The 14028-nt window shown below is 42.3% G+C and overlaps 1 protein-coding gene and 1 long non-coding RNA gene across 4 annotated transcripts; one reads left to right on the forward strand and one right to left on the reverse strand.

Moving 5' to 3' along the window:
* Positions 1–182: 182 nt before the first annotated feature.
* Positions 183–11331, reverse strand: LOC137108507 (uncharacterized). Of its 2 annotated transcripts, none has more exons than XR_010912205.1 (4): positions 7003–11320; positions 6159–6306; positions 4656–4829; positions 183–889 (listed from the first exon to the last, which is right to left on the reverse strand). It is a non-coding gene; the product is annotated as an uncharacterized lncRNA (long non-coding RNA). The 2 variants fall into 2 exon arrangements; XR_010912206.1 differs by lacking the exon at positions 183–889 and having other exon boundaries at positions 3845–4829; positions 7003–10433; positions 11204–11331.
* Positions 3790–12113, forward strand: LOC137108506 (D(4) dopamine receptor-like). 2 transcript variants are annotated; one of them, XM_067493186.1, is made up of 4 exons: positions 3790–4074; positions 6156–6268; positions 9054–9643; positions 11262–12113. In XM_067493186.1, exons 1-4 carry the CDS (start codon positions 3832–3834, stop codon positions 11465–11467), a joined length of 1152 nt encoding a protein of 383 aa, XP_067349287.1. In that variant the 5' UTR covers positions 3790–3831; the 3' UTR covers positions 11468–12113. The 2 variants fall into 2 exon arrangements, 1 of the variants encoding a protein (XP_067349287.1); XR_010912204.1 differs by lacking the exons at positions 3790–4074; positions 6156–6268; positions 9054–9643 and adding an exon at positions 10832–10962 and having other exon boundaries at positions 11262–11386.
* Positions 12114–14028: the final 1915 nt, after the last annotated feature.

Below are 14028 nucleotides of genomic sequence, written 5' to 3' on the forward strand. Positions count from 1 at the left end.
GTTTGCAAGCACAAACTTCTTACTGTCTGTGGGATTAAATCTTTTTCCATTTTAATAACCGCTTTGGTCGTCCATGTTTCCAGGTGCGCTTTGGGTCCCTCTAAGAGTTTTAACACCTTTTTGTAGGGATTGTGCAGAGAACCTTGTGAACATCTCGTATGAGGAAATGTAACCACAGCAACAACTCGAGACGAGCTGTACCTGTGCAGCAGCTGGAGGTGGAACAGCTCAATGAGTGACACATTCTGTGAAATGAAACGGCTCAGCGAGGAGGAAGATGTGAAACTGTTCAGTGTCATGCTGCTCTTTCTGATGAACACGTCAGCTCTGCGAACACGTCTTAAAGAGAGAAAACAGGAAATCTTCAATACTGCATTTGCTGTATTTATTTATTTTTCTCTGCCCTTGAGCAAGTTTTGAGGCTCCCTGGTTCACAGGGGCCTTCAAGTGGCTGTGTGCATCCTTCAGCAGGTCCTTGGGAAAATTCTGTGGCTGCATAATGTGGATAAAATGCAATGCAACCCCAGTGAGTAGGTCTCAGTAATCCAAATTCTTTAAGGTGGTGCCAGTGATCCTCGAAGGTTTTCTGCATCTCTGAAGAAGATCTTTGACATTTAAGTTGTTATTTTAAAGGCTGCGGAAAACCTGCTCAGTTTTCTCAACTCCAGGATCTGGGAAGAACCAGGCCGCAGGTTGCCGAGTTACTGCAATAGAGAAATGAGCGATGACGCTGTTAAAGGAGGAATATCAGGCGACTTCTTCACTCATTCTGCTCTCCGCCACAGGCAGGAAGGTCAGGATGGAGGAGGGCGAAGCATCTGTTGGCTCCTGGAGCAAGCTGAGGGGCAGCCGCAGTGAGAAAGCGACTGATAAAACATGTCCCCGCTGTCTGAGAACACACACAGACACACACATCGGATTTTCACGTCACAGATTGTGGTGAAACGGTGACGCGATGGGCCCATTTTAAACAGAAACACAAATACAAACTTTTTACCATATATAATCTTCATTTAAACAATATCAAATAGTTTTTATACAGCAGCGCTGCTCAGGCCTGTGCATAGCATTAGATTAGAGATAACACAGCTCCACCAACCAAACTCTATTCAATTTTCAAAGGATTTTAGGAAATGGCTAAATGTCACATGTTCAATTTAATTTTCCATAACATATTCCTGTGTGATGTTTTAAATGTTAAAATCAATCAAGTTGGCAAAATCTTGAATCCATTCATTACACTAGATTTAATTTTTCTTAGAAGCAACAGTATCATTTCAGGATACTGGGTATTAAAGCAGTTTGCAGAAACAACAGTGGCAACGTGACTTTCCATTGTGTGTATTTTTTCCTCAGATTTCATAATAGCTATAGTTTGCAAACATTGTTTTGAAAGGGCAAAAGTGTAAAACGCACAGTTATGATAGTTTTGTTTTAATATTAACCCTTAGCCCCTTCACACTTTCATACACACGTTATCCTATAATAATAAATCAAAAAAGGTGCTTGTTAGCAGATGCCAACACTGATGGTTGTTAGAGAAATGAAAAGGTGTTAATGACATAGGATTACGTTATTAATTATTACTGCGAAGACATCTACAGTTAAATCATGGGAAATCAACACAGTTCTGGGTTTTCATCTTTATGCACTGTTGGTTTTCAACAGTAAGAACAGGGTTCAGAGCTGCTGCTTATTGGAATATGTCGTCGTACGTTTTCTAATTTCCTGCTGCAACCTCACTGTGTGCGTGTTTAGTGGATGTAGAAAAACAAGTCGTAAAAGACAAAATGTCATGCAGATAGTCTGCAAAAAGAACCATTATGCCTGCAACATCCTGCGGAACTCGGCGCTCGATGGCAGTGACAAGGATCAAAGAAAAAGCTCTTTATATAAAATAAATAAATAAATAAATCTCATATCCACTAAAGGAGGAAACTAAGTGAAATGCTCTGATGCCCTGAAACACCTGATCATAAAGCACAAACTCGACTACAGCTGCTGGTCAACTGGAGGAGACTGAGGCTGTACTGCTCCCCCTCCGTTGGTGGCCTGTGTTCACATCGAGCTACTGTAACCACCACTTAACCACCGCAGTCATTTAACGAGCTCACCGCCGCAGCTACGCTGCCATCGTTTTCAAGTATAGAAGCCACAACCACCACCAAGTAATGTTTCATCACCACTTTAAACAGACTCGTGTCCTCTTGGAAAACCCTAGCAGCCGTTTAGCAACCACTTGGAAACATTATGGCAGCTTCCCCACGTGCTCACAAACACGAAATGTTTAGTTTGCTTAGTTTCTGTTAAGGCTGTAATTGTCTATAAATTGTGACCAAAGACAAAGTTTTCAGTGTTTCTCATGTGCCTCAGCTCGTATCAACGAGTCGGAGCTCTTGTCTGTTTTTAGGGGTTGTGTTGGGGTTCACTCCCTCTGCCTCGCAGTGCTCTTTAACCCAGTTTAACCCCGTCTTCTTTGCCCTTTTATTAACCCTCCAATCTGACCTCTGACCTCCTTAATCACACGGACACAGTTTAAGGGGTTTAGCAGCAAAAGCAACGACTTAACAAATCTTTAAGGCTGTTTAAGATACACACGATGGGAATATTCTCATGTCCTTTTTCTTATAAAACCATCTCAAACTGAGCTGATAATGAATAAAATGAAGCACCTTACTGTGTTTTTGTTGGTATTTTTGAATTGAAGTAAAGTAATAATGTAGTTTCAATGGGATTTTCAGGACATTACTTATGCATTGTAATTCAGTATATTAAGGGGTTTTATTAATGTTTTCGGATAGTTCAGAGACTTAAAGTTTTAAAAAGCCTGGTCATTTAGATTCATCCCTTAATTTATGTCTTAAAGGAAAAACAAATTTCTAACACTATGATAATTAAAGGCTGTGCATATCATGTTTAGTTTGACAAACAGATGTAATTATGTATCATTATTAATGTAGACCAAGTTAGTAAAAGTGAATACTGAGCCTCTTACATTTAACATTAACACATCCATTATGGTAAAATTCAAAAATGAACTATGGTGCATCATCATTTATTTTTGGTACTTTTAAGTTGAAACCCCTTAAACGTAATCTATTACTAATACTTGAATCCACAAATTGAAAAAGAAAACTTGATTTACATCAGTTTTAGACAGGAATTAACGGCCCTGATTTACTGTTTTTTAATTAATTTCCACCCGCTGTTGATAATTGTGAGCGTTTTTTACAGCGGTCGCTCGACACACACACACACACACACACGGGCAGACAGACAGATGGACAAACTGTCTCCTGCTGGAGCTCAAGGACTGAAGGACACCGTAAAGCAGCAGATAAGCGGCTTTAATGGGCTAATTTGGCCCCGGTGCCCTTTAGCAGGCTGCAGGTTCACACACCGGAGCCGAACCTCCTGCAACCCGACACACACACACACACACACACACACAGCATGAGCTGTTCACTGAGAACATGATTATTTCATCCACACATTCTAGTAATTTGGGGATTTTTTAAATAATTTCTAGTTTTATTCCTTTTTTTTCTCGAGCTCAAATACATTACTTTACAAACGTGTTTGATAGTTGAGTTATCTGTGTAGTTGTGTGTATTACTTCCGTGCGTTTCCATCCTGTTTTACGCGGAGATCGTGCGTAAGGCGCGCAGCTGAGCGCACTGGAGCTCAGCACAGCAAAGTCCGGCAGAGTCTCTGTCCAGTCTCCCTGCCACGATGATGAAAGCACAGACGGGGGACCAGAGTCCTGCTCGGCCTTAATGAGAGTCCGGTGGTCGCGCTGCTGTGGCTTCGGACTGGGACGAAGCGGCGGAGATGGCGGCCAACATGAGCACGGCGACGGAACCGGCGGCTCGGGAGGCGGAAGGACGCAACCTGCCGGCTCTTGTGTTCGGGGTGCTGCTGATCGTGGTGATCATCTGCGGGAACATGCTGGTGTGTCTCAGCGTGCTCACCGAGAAGGCGCTGAAGACCACCACCAACTACTTCATCGTCAGTCTGGCGGTGGCGGATCTGATGCTCGCGGTTCTCGTCCTGCCGCTGTTCGTCTACTCGGAGGTGAGTTGAACAGAACAGGTGCAGCGGATTTAAACTCGTTCCTTTCCAATGAACGTATTGACCTCACTTGGATCACAAACCCCTTCATTTAAATTAGTCCCTCACGAAACAACCCGCTTCGAGTTTTAAGGTTTATTAATGTGAAGCGGGGATATTGTAACATAGTCTGATCTCTGTTTCCTCAGCAACACACTAATTCATGGAGTAATATATTAAACGGTTTCTAAATCCGTCACCAAAAGTAGATAGAAAGTAGTAGAAAATAGAAAAAGTTGATCAGGTTTTACGCCTTAAAAATACCATAAAGCATAAACCCCTTCAATGCATCACCATCCATTAATTAATGCCAAATTATTCTCTTAAACACAATTACAATTATATTGACCGCATGTCTTATGGGGGAGGTAAAGGAGGTTAATGGTAACATGTGAGGGACTTTGTTCCACAGTGTTCCTGTCTGTTCAGGGTTGTGGAGCCTTTCCCAGCTGTAATGGGGCAAGAGGCAGGTCCGGGTCTCCAGTCTATGTCTGGGCCAACACAGAGAGACACACAGACAGACAACCGCTCACACTCACACCTACGGGCAATTGGGAGTCACCAATTAACCTAACGTGCACGTCTTTGGACTGTGGGAGGAAAGTGGAGGAAACGCAGGCAGGCACGGGGAGAAACTTCCTGCTCCGGGCGAAATACTCTTTGGCTCTCACAGTTCACCTCAGGGCAGGTCTCTATTGTCCCACCAGAGGAAATTGTTTCTGCAGAAAAGCAAACAGAATGACATGAATACAATAAAAACCTAATGTGATAATCCCAGACATTAAAGTTCTGAGATGAACGTCAACTAAGAGAACAGGCACGAAATGCTGAGCTGGAACCAAAGAACAGTTTAGGGTGGAATTGAATTACAGTCACATAAATTAATACGTGAACCTGAAGTTCAGAAATCTGTCTGGTCTGGATTAGCTCAGTGTTAATAAAATAAATAAGAAAAGTCTAGTTCACAAACATAAAGTAAACATATACAGTATATGAGTACACAGACTATACATGTTCAGAGCAGTATTCCAGTGGTTTCCCAGTTCATTTGGGTTCTTCACTAACTTCAATCAGTTTGATACACACTAGATTTTATAGAATTTATATACAGTAGGACGTGTCTTCATCAGAGGTTACTAAGTGTATATATAATCGGTTATAGAAGTACTCAGAATAGGAACTTCCACGTGAATTTATAGAATGTTGTTGCTTATTATCAATAATACTAAATTAGTAAATATCACTGGAGCTAAATTATTGTTATAATATTTCTCTATCTATAACAGTGGAACAGTGGAATAAGTAGTACTCTAGTTAGTAATTGTAATTTTAAAGCAGCAAGTACCACGAATAAAAATCTTTACTTAAGTAAAAGTGCAAAGGCGCAGAATAACATATTACACCTGGATGTACCTGAGTGCATGTAACAGGTGATCTACATGTTAAAGTGTCATATTCAGTTAACTGTCTCCGTAATAGTGTGAACTCCAGGTGACCGGGTTAAGCCCCGCCCCCTCTGGTGCCGTCAGGAGCGAGCGGCTGCCGAGTCTGAAATCAAACAGATCTCACTTTTATTATCATTTACTTTGATTTTATCTGTTTAGGCTGCATCTAGTCACTGTTTCGCCTGATTAACGTCCCGGTCGTTCATTTATTTTCAACACTTTCTTCTTCTTACGTCACTTGTAAGTGGCTTTGGATAAAAGCGTCTGCTAAATGACTAAATGTAAATGTAAAAGTTCTTCAACTTCCCAGGACGCCTGCGATCACAGCTGACTCTGAAAAATTGCTGTGGTACAATCAGTCACTGTTTGTTAATCGGAGCTCAGAGAACAGTCTGCACATTCCTGCTGAGGCTGGCTCTCCTCCAGGGGCCACAGGTCAGCCGAGGGGCCCCGCAGTCACAATCGCGCCTCTTTGGGAAGCTGTTTAATCCTTCAACAGTGTGCTGCATTAACTTGAATGTAAAATCTTGCTCTTGTTCTTGCTCCATGATGGGTGGATGCTACCTAACATCTTACCGAGTGTGTCTCTGTGTGTTGCAGTACCTGGATGGTGTGTGGATGCTCAGCACCACCATCTGTGACGGTTTGATGACCATGGACGTGATGCTGTGCACCGCCTCCATCTTCAACCTCTGCGCCATCAGCATCGACAGGTCAGTGCTCACCTGTGCAGGTGCACATGACAGATACACTGCAAAGAAGCAACAAGTAAGCAATGGTTACAGTAGGAGTTTCTCTGAAGACGAGTAGTTTTGGATTGTAGATACATTCTAGAAGTGTTGCAGACTTGTACAAATATTGCAAACATATAGACATGTGTTTTTTTTATGTATAAGTAAAGGTAAAGAGTGGTGTAAGGTAACAAGTACATTTACTTCGGTACAGCATTGAAGCATTTTCTACTTTCATATCTGTTTCCATTTTCTGCTACTTCATATTTTCCCATCTGACGGTTACTTTCCAGAATCCCATTATTAAAACGAAATTAATCCTACGTGTAAAATTCACAAGGTACCCAGCAGTACACAAAGTAATTCACATTATAATTACCATCACAGTCAGCTACAATTAATATACTAATAGATTATAATTATTGCTTCATTCACGTGTTAATCACTTATTTTATTAACGGTATAAATAAATTAATGTATTGGAGGGAAAGCACATTATATGTCTATGAAAGTAATAGTCAACGTATAAAGTAGCAGAAATGGAAACACCAAAGTAGAAATATCTCTAAACTATAAATATTTGTACTTTCCACCAGTAAGGAAGATGCAGTGATTCAGCCATAACCCTGCAGCCAGACAAATCCTCCAACCTGCAGAAAAATATAAAAAGAAACTGTACATTTGATTAAAAAGAGGAGGTCAAAATTCCTTCGTACCTCTCAGACTCTGTCCTTCAATCAGCCTCAGGTCATCAACAACCTGCTGGCTCATCAAACCAGAGCCCTGAGTGGTCTGTCAGGGACACGAGGACATGCTGCAGAGGGTTTCAGGAGAAGGCCATGCTGTAGTTCACTCTGATTGGAAAATATGACGACGACCTTTAGCGCGTTTCCTGTATAAGCTCAAAAAAGAAGAAACATTAGAGCAGACAGAACAATTTAAAGGCTCCTATGAAGGATGTGTCTGTGACGATGAACTGCCAGCTTTGCTTTGCACTCACTAGTTTGACTCAATGAGATTATCTGAACCCTCGGCTGATGTTGAAGGATGAAACGTTGAACTTATACCTGGGCTGCTCCTCCAAACGAATGCGGCGTCTCCAGGAAATATGATTAGATGAGAAAAGGACGGAGGCAGTGAAGCTAACATGGACTGATGGTGGTAATGTGAAGCTTTCTGAAGCGGCCGGCAGCAGTTAGAGCTTTAACTGAATTCAACAGACTGGGCGGGAAACTGAAGGTCTGCAGAGAGTCCGCAGAAATCATCTGGTCTCTCTGCAGGCTTCAAGACACGATGAGCTGTCACTGAAGATAGATCACTGAACACTGGGGCTCGCGGGGACACTGTAAATGAAGTGGCTGTTGTCATTAATTTCTTGTTGGAGAGTCAAAGGGGTCATTCGCAAGTGTATTTTGCTCCTGCTCCAGATCAGATTTGTTCACACAACCCACATAAGATGCTGGATTGACATCTTTCTAATCTGGGTTTTGCAGATTATACGTAGGCAAATGTTATCTGTGGATGGAGCTGAGCTAACTAACTGTTCCCCTACGTTATGCTCATCAGCAGCTTTAATGATGAACATCAGCCTCCTCCAGTGATGGAAGTTTACTGTCTATGAATATACCTGCAAAACGTTTGAGTAGTAAAACTATAGTAATGAATCACTCAGGAGAAGTTACTGTTATTGATAATGTATTTTATTACTTTATGGTTGTAACTGGGCAATGTGCAGCCAGTTCTATTGTAAAAGCACAATCTCAATAATAGCTAAAGCTATCAGAGAAATCTGAAGTGAGAAAATAACGAGGAATTACTTCAACTACATTTCTAAGTTCTTACGCACTCAAATATTATATAAAACAAAGCAAAATCCTATCGGTTTATTTTTCCACTTGCATCTCATGATGTTTTCTCCCCGACTTAGTTATTTGCTGCCTTGGACCTCGTTTGTAAGTAACTTTGGTCAAAAGCTTCTAGATCTAAATGTAACTCTTGACTTTACTCTGTAAAGTGCCTTCAGATGACTTTGTCGTGAATTTGTAACTATATAAATAAAGTTGAATTGAAATGAAATTGAACTCTCTGCATGAAATAAGGCTGAGAACGTGTGAACTCAGTCTGATTTCAGGTGTATTCAGGCTGCAGTATGACTACAATGAAATTAAAAACTTGATGTTCAGGTTTCCACCAAACAGCAGCAGTTCTCGGTCATTGTTAACCTGCAAAATGTTGGAGCAAAGCTGGATTTCTAACTGGGCCTAAGACCCGACATTCACTGCAGGCCAGTTTTTTTTTTCTTTTTTCTTGATAATCTGATTAACTGCAAACCTGAAAACACAATTTCAGCTTCTTTTAAAATACATTTCCAATCTCTCGTGAAGCATCATCTTGGTTTAAATGTTGATCAAATGGAGCCTGGTCCTGTTTCTCCAACATGTCAGATTTGTACCCTGTGTGCAGTCCATACATTCCATAATTATTTGGACAGTGACAAAATACATGTTGGCGCTTTACTCTACTAAAGCAGATTTGAAATGAAACACTTAAGATGAGTTGAATGTTGAGTGGGTTTAATGTCTAACGAGACATATTTGGGCGACTATGAGCAAATAATGTAATATTCTTCTTCTGGTCAACAGTCAAATACCAAGTCAAGTGTGCTCATCATTTTGGTGCAAGCTGACGTCTGTGTTATCTGTCCACAGTAAATATAAATTATGATGACAGATCTCTCGGTTAACTCCTTTCTGTCTTTTTGTTGCAGGTTCATCGCTGTGTTGATCCCTCTCAACTACAACAGGAAGCACGTGGACCTGCGGCAAGCGGTCCTGCTGTCGGCCACCTGGATCCTGGCTCTGGCCGTGGCCTCGCCCGTCATGTTCGGGATCAACAATGTGCCGGGCCGTGACCCCAGCGAGTGCAAGTTGGAGAATGACGACTACGTCCTTTACTCGTCCGTGTGCTCCTTCTTCATCCCCTGTCCAATCATGCTCATGCTTTACTGCGGTATGTTTCGTGGCCTGCGGCGCTGGGAGGACGCACGTAAGGCCAAACTGAGGAACAGCATCCAGGCCTGCCGCAAACTGCAGGAGGCCGCTGCCTCACTGCCACCATTGGCCTCGCTGCCACCACCACTGCCGCCAATCATAGAGCGGGAACCGACGAACACTCCGTACGAGGCGTCCGCCTTCCCGTCCCCGGACCGACCCTACAGCTCTTCAGAGTTCAAGAATGCCCATGTGCCAACGGTGAGCTTTGCAGAGATCAAGTTCAACCCCGACCCTCACAGGAGGAAGAGGGCCAAGATCAACAGTCGGGAGAGGAAGGCCATGCAGGTTCTGCCTGTTGTTGTGGGTGAGCTCCCTTCCATTTCACTTACATCACCACAACACAAGCCTGGATTAGGAGCCAGAGCAGAGATTAGAGGATTGAAACCCAAGATGAAACGTTGCACGAGCACGACTTCATTTACTGCTGTCCAAAGTCCGTACAAATTGGAAACTATCTTTAAAGGGTTAAACTGCACCAATGCTCGATATATATAATATATATGTCAAAGGCCTTTTCCAGCTCCTAAACCATGATGTATGATTTTAGGAATCCTCTCAAATTGGACACAGCAGACCCTAACTTCAGACCTGCCAGAAGTCAGACAATTAAATTGGCTGATATGTAAATATGGATGTGATTATCTGTTGCAAAGCATCAAAGATGATTTGGAAGGGGCGTCCAAATTCTTAGTGCATCGAAGACTTTCTCTGGATTTCAAAACTTGAATGTAGTGAATTTATTGTAATCACTTGCACAACTGTTACTGAAGAAAAGGAATTTATCTCTTGACTGAGATGAAGGCCACAAAATACATATATCTCACAGCATTATTAGTATTTATTAATGTTGTAAGTGGCGGCTGTAGCTCAGTTGGTAAAAGACACTCAGTCCCGGCTATAAGTCGAAGTGTCTCTGGGCAAGACACTGAAACCCCTAACAGCCCACTCCCATCCCCAGCTGTGCAGGGCCGGTCCAAGCCCGGTAGAAATTGGTTGGGGGGGGTTGCGTCAGGAAGGGAATCCGGCGTAAAAACGGTGCCAAATCAACATGTGGACAATGATCCGCTGTGGCGACACTGAACTCACGGGATAAGCTGGACAAAAAAAAAATGTAATAAATTAATGTTTGAAGTGGATGTTGTTACACCAGAAACCTCTATTCCACGTGATCTCCGGAGAAGAAAACGACTCAGTAACCTTCAGCGAGCAGCACAGTAGCTTAATCTGCAGCTTAAACATGTCAGGTCACACATGGAACAGACATTTGCTCAGGTCAGGTCACAAACAACCCCCTGAAACACGATATCAAACAGCATGTCCCTGAACGCCTCGTCACCACCTCTGATGTCTGTTCAGTTTTTTAGCATCACTTAGGAAAAGGTCGCCTATTAATAGCCGACACCGTTGATCCTTTTGTGTAGCAGAGCTTCCTCATAGCACACGGCAGCTAATCCTGCGGCTCCTTAATCTCAAATCCAATTATTGCATAAGGCTCGGTCTGACACAATTCTCAGTTTGCGGGTAATTCCCACAAATCTCTGCCTCGTTAGCCCACATCAGACGTCAGGTGACAGCTGAGAGTTGCTCTGAAGTCTATGAGGAAATGACTAAGTTTAACTCCAGGTCTGTTTTAATAATAATTGTTTAAAGATCCAAACACATGTTGGTGATATATTTATACCTGTTTGATGTGAGATAGCAGGTATGTAGGTAGGTACAGGCTTAAAAGTTTCTGAACCCTTAATATGGAGTTTTCTGTATTTGTGTTAGGGAAGTTTCGTGGTGCATTTTGTATTTTTTTATTTTTGTTTAAATCGAGCTGCGCTTGCACCAAGTCTGTGTTAGCTGTCTGTAGAGGACTTACATAAATTAAACGCAGACTTGTGGCATTTCTGAACTCTTTCGCTCTCCTCCTCCCGCAGGTGCTTTCCTGTTCTGCTGGACCCCCTTCTTCGTCCTCCACACGATGCGAGCTCGCTGTCTTCACTGCCACGTGCCACCGGCGCTGATGAGCGTGGTCACGTGGCTCGGCTACGTCAACAGCGCCCTGAACCCCGTCATCTACACGGTGTTCAACACAGAATTCCGGAACTTCTTCAAGAAGTTTCTGCATCGCTGCTGCTCCTAGAAAGCTCGGTGAGGATGCTGCTTCTAAACAAACATACAGACAGTTGATTTAGTGTCTGTAGCCTGTGTATGTTGCCATTGTTTCCTTCCTCTGTGAGGTTTTTATTTTTCTACATGTGATGGCAGCAAAGTCTGTTTGAGCGTCATGTAACCTGTGAAGAAGCTTGAGCCCGAGGACAAACAGTTCAGAGAAGAACTGATTTATATGATGGAATTCGGCGTTTCAAAATAAAGGTTTTCACAAAAGGCACCAGGCTGCTCAGATCTGATTTTGCGTGTAGGAGCGCATTTATATAGAGCTGTGATGTGAACGACTGCTGCGCCTCCTGAGCCACAGTCGCCCCGGAACCAGGCTGCAATTTTCCTGCCGTTTGATTTACGGTTTGGCAGGTGCTTTTTCCAATGTGGGGTACAAAGCCAAAAAAAAAAAATCTAAGTGTTATGAGAAGCAATGTTTTCATTTCATGAGATGCAAAGTTTCCCCTGTGAAGGACCCGTCAGCAGCCGCCGAGGTCCGAGTGCTACTGGAGCTGTGACACCGAATCGGTGTCACCAGGTCTGAGCCACAAAGAACAATTAAAGAACAGCAGCAGCTGAAGACGGAGCTTAAACCTGTATAAAAACACACCAACTTGTCAGGTAGGATTCCTGCAGGAGGACTGATGCTTTTCCTTCTGAGAATCTCAACAGATAAACATAACTTACCTTCAGAAAGCCACATTTCAATAATAAATTAAGTAATTAAATAAAAGTGTGAGGAGATGACGGGACTTCTCCTCTGAATCCTGCAGTTGTCAGACCTGCAAACACACACACACACACAAAAACACTCACAATCCATGACAACAGACTTGTACTAAACATTTCACCTAGTGTGGATATTTTTTTTAAATTCAGTTCAGTATGACTCACGATTAAAATATACCACAGCACCATTGACAACAATAACGGATCTTTAGCTATTTGCCAGAAAGCTGCACTGGTTTTTCTCTGAATTTAAAATATGAGTAAAGAAAAGAAAAATAAAAGCACATCCTGAACGCGTTTTCTGATTTCTGCTCATTTCTAACTAAACTGTTCCAGCTTTTTTTTTTGTTGTAAATTTAATTTTAAACATTTTACAAGTCTTCAAACAGATGAACACAAACAGTGAAGCTGCTTGGCAACAGCCGTCCTGTATTTGTAAGTAGTTGTTAGCATGGCATCAATGGGCAGCTATGAATCTCAACCTAAAGCATAATTTCATGTTGGCGAGCTGTGGATTGACATGGGAGTCCATAAAACACATGAATATTAATGAGTGCAAGATTGTGCAGTGGTTAGCAGCAGACAATTACATTAAGATGAAGGTAACATAGCAGGTCAAGTGAGAAGTTGAGCCACACTGGGGGAGAAAAAAAAAACATTTAGGAGACTGAAAAGTTCAGAAGGCAGGTAAAATGAGTACGTACATACATGTAAAGGATTCGTAATAATAAAAGCATAAATCAAAAGCACAAACCTTGTCTAACAGGCGAAACAATCTTTTAAGTTTCTAATGTGCACGATGACAGTCCACCACAGCCTCATGTCATTGAGCCACTTCTTAAAACCGTGGAGAAGGTTTTCGACCATTATCCAAACATAATTATTAATCAAACATCGTATTAATCAAATATTTCTTTCCAGAATGTTTGTAACTTAGGACATGACCAGAACAAGTGATACAGACTTCCCTCACTAGATCCACATGTAGCTGAAACCAGGGAAATCACCTCAAACTGTATGAGTCTCAATAGAACAGTCTTTGATTCTTTTTAGACCCTCGTCCCAAAGCTCAATTGCAATCTCGTCCAATTTCTGCTTTAACTCAACATTGAGATCCTGACCGAGTTTGTCCATGGACTTCGATGATCTGCCCAGGTTGCACCACAGTGTCTCCCAGATAACAGGAGCATAGTGAGGCTGAAAGACAATGTCCCTTCTCATTTACACATGTTCCTTCAGCACAGCCACAGCCATCAAGTGGAGCAAATTCTATCTCAAAGGTGCGACGTGAGAATCACTTTGGGATAAATCACGTTACCAATACAGCTGCTGTGTCGCAAGGAAGCGGAGCACCAAAGCGTATTTATCTGTATTTGTACTGAAAGGAGGAGAGGAGACGCCAAAAAAGGTAAATGTTTCCACCTGCAACGTCACCATTAGGCGATACACCATCAGTGAGCGTGAGTGTGCCGATCACTCCATGAGGTGTCAGCTGCCCATCACTGGGAATTTCTCTACACCAAGCAAACGTTCCGATGAAATGGGCAAAATGTGCAAACACATCCACATACTGTCAAAGTAGGTGTTTTCAGGTGGGGGCTCGGCACATATCAGACTTTTGTCATGTATGTCAGAAAAACTGTGTAAATTTCTGCCCTTTTCTATTTGAATCTAAAGTAAAAAAAAAAAGAAAACTACAAACCCTAACATCTTTCATATCTCGGATGCAGAAATAAAAGGATTTTCAGCAAGAATGAGTTTCACTTGTATAAACGGGGTCAAAAAAGTTGAAATGCAGCCTGTCAACAAATGACG

Source organism: Channa argus, chromosome 23 (genome assembly GCF_033026475.1).
Source record: "Channa argus isolate prfri chromosome 23, Channa argus male v1.0, whole genome shotgun sequence".
NCBI lineage: Eukaryota > Metazoa > Chordata > Actinopteri > Anabantiformes > Channidae > Channa > Channa argus.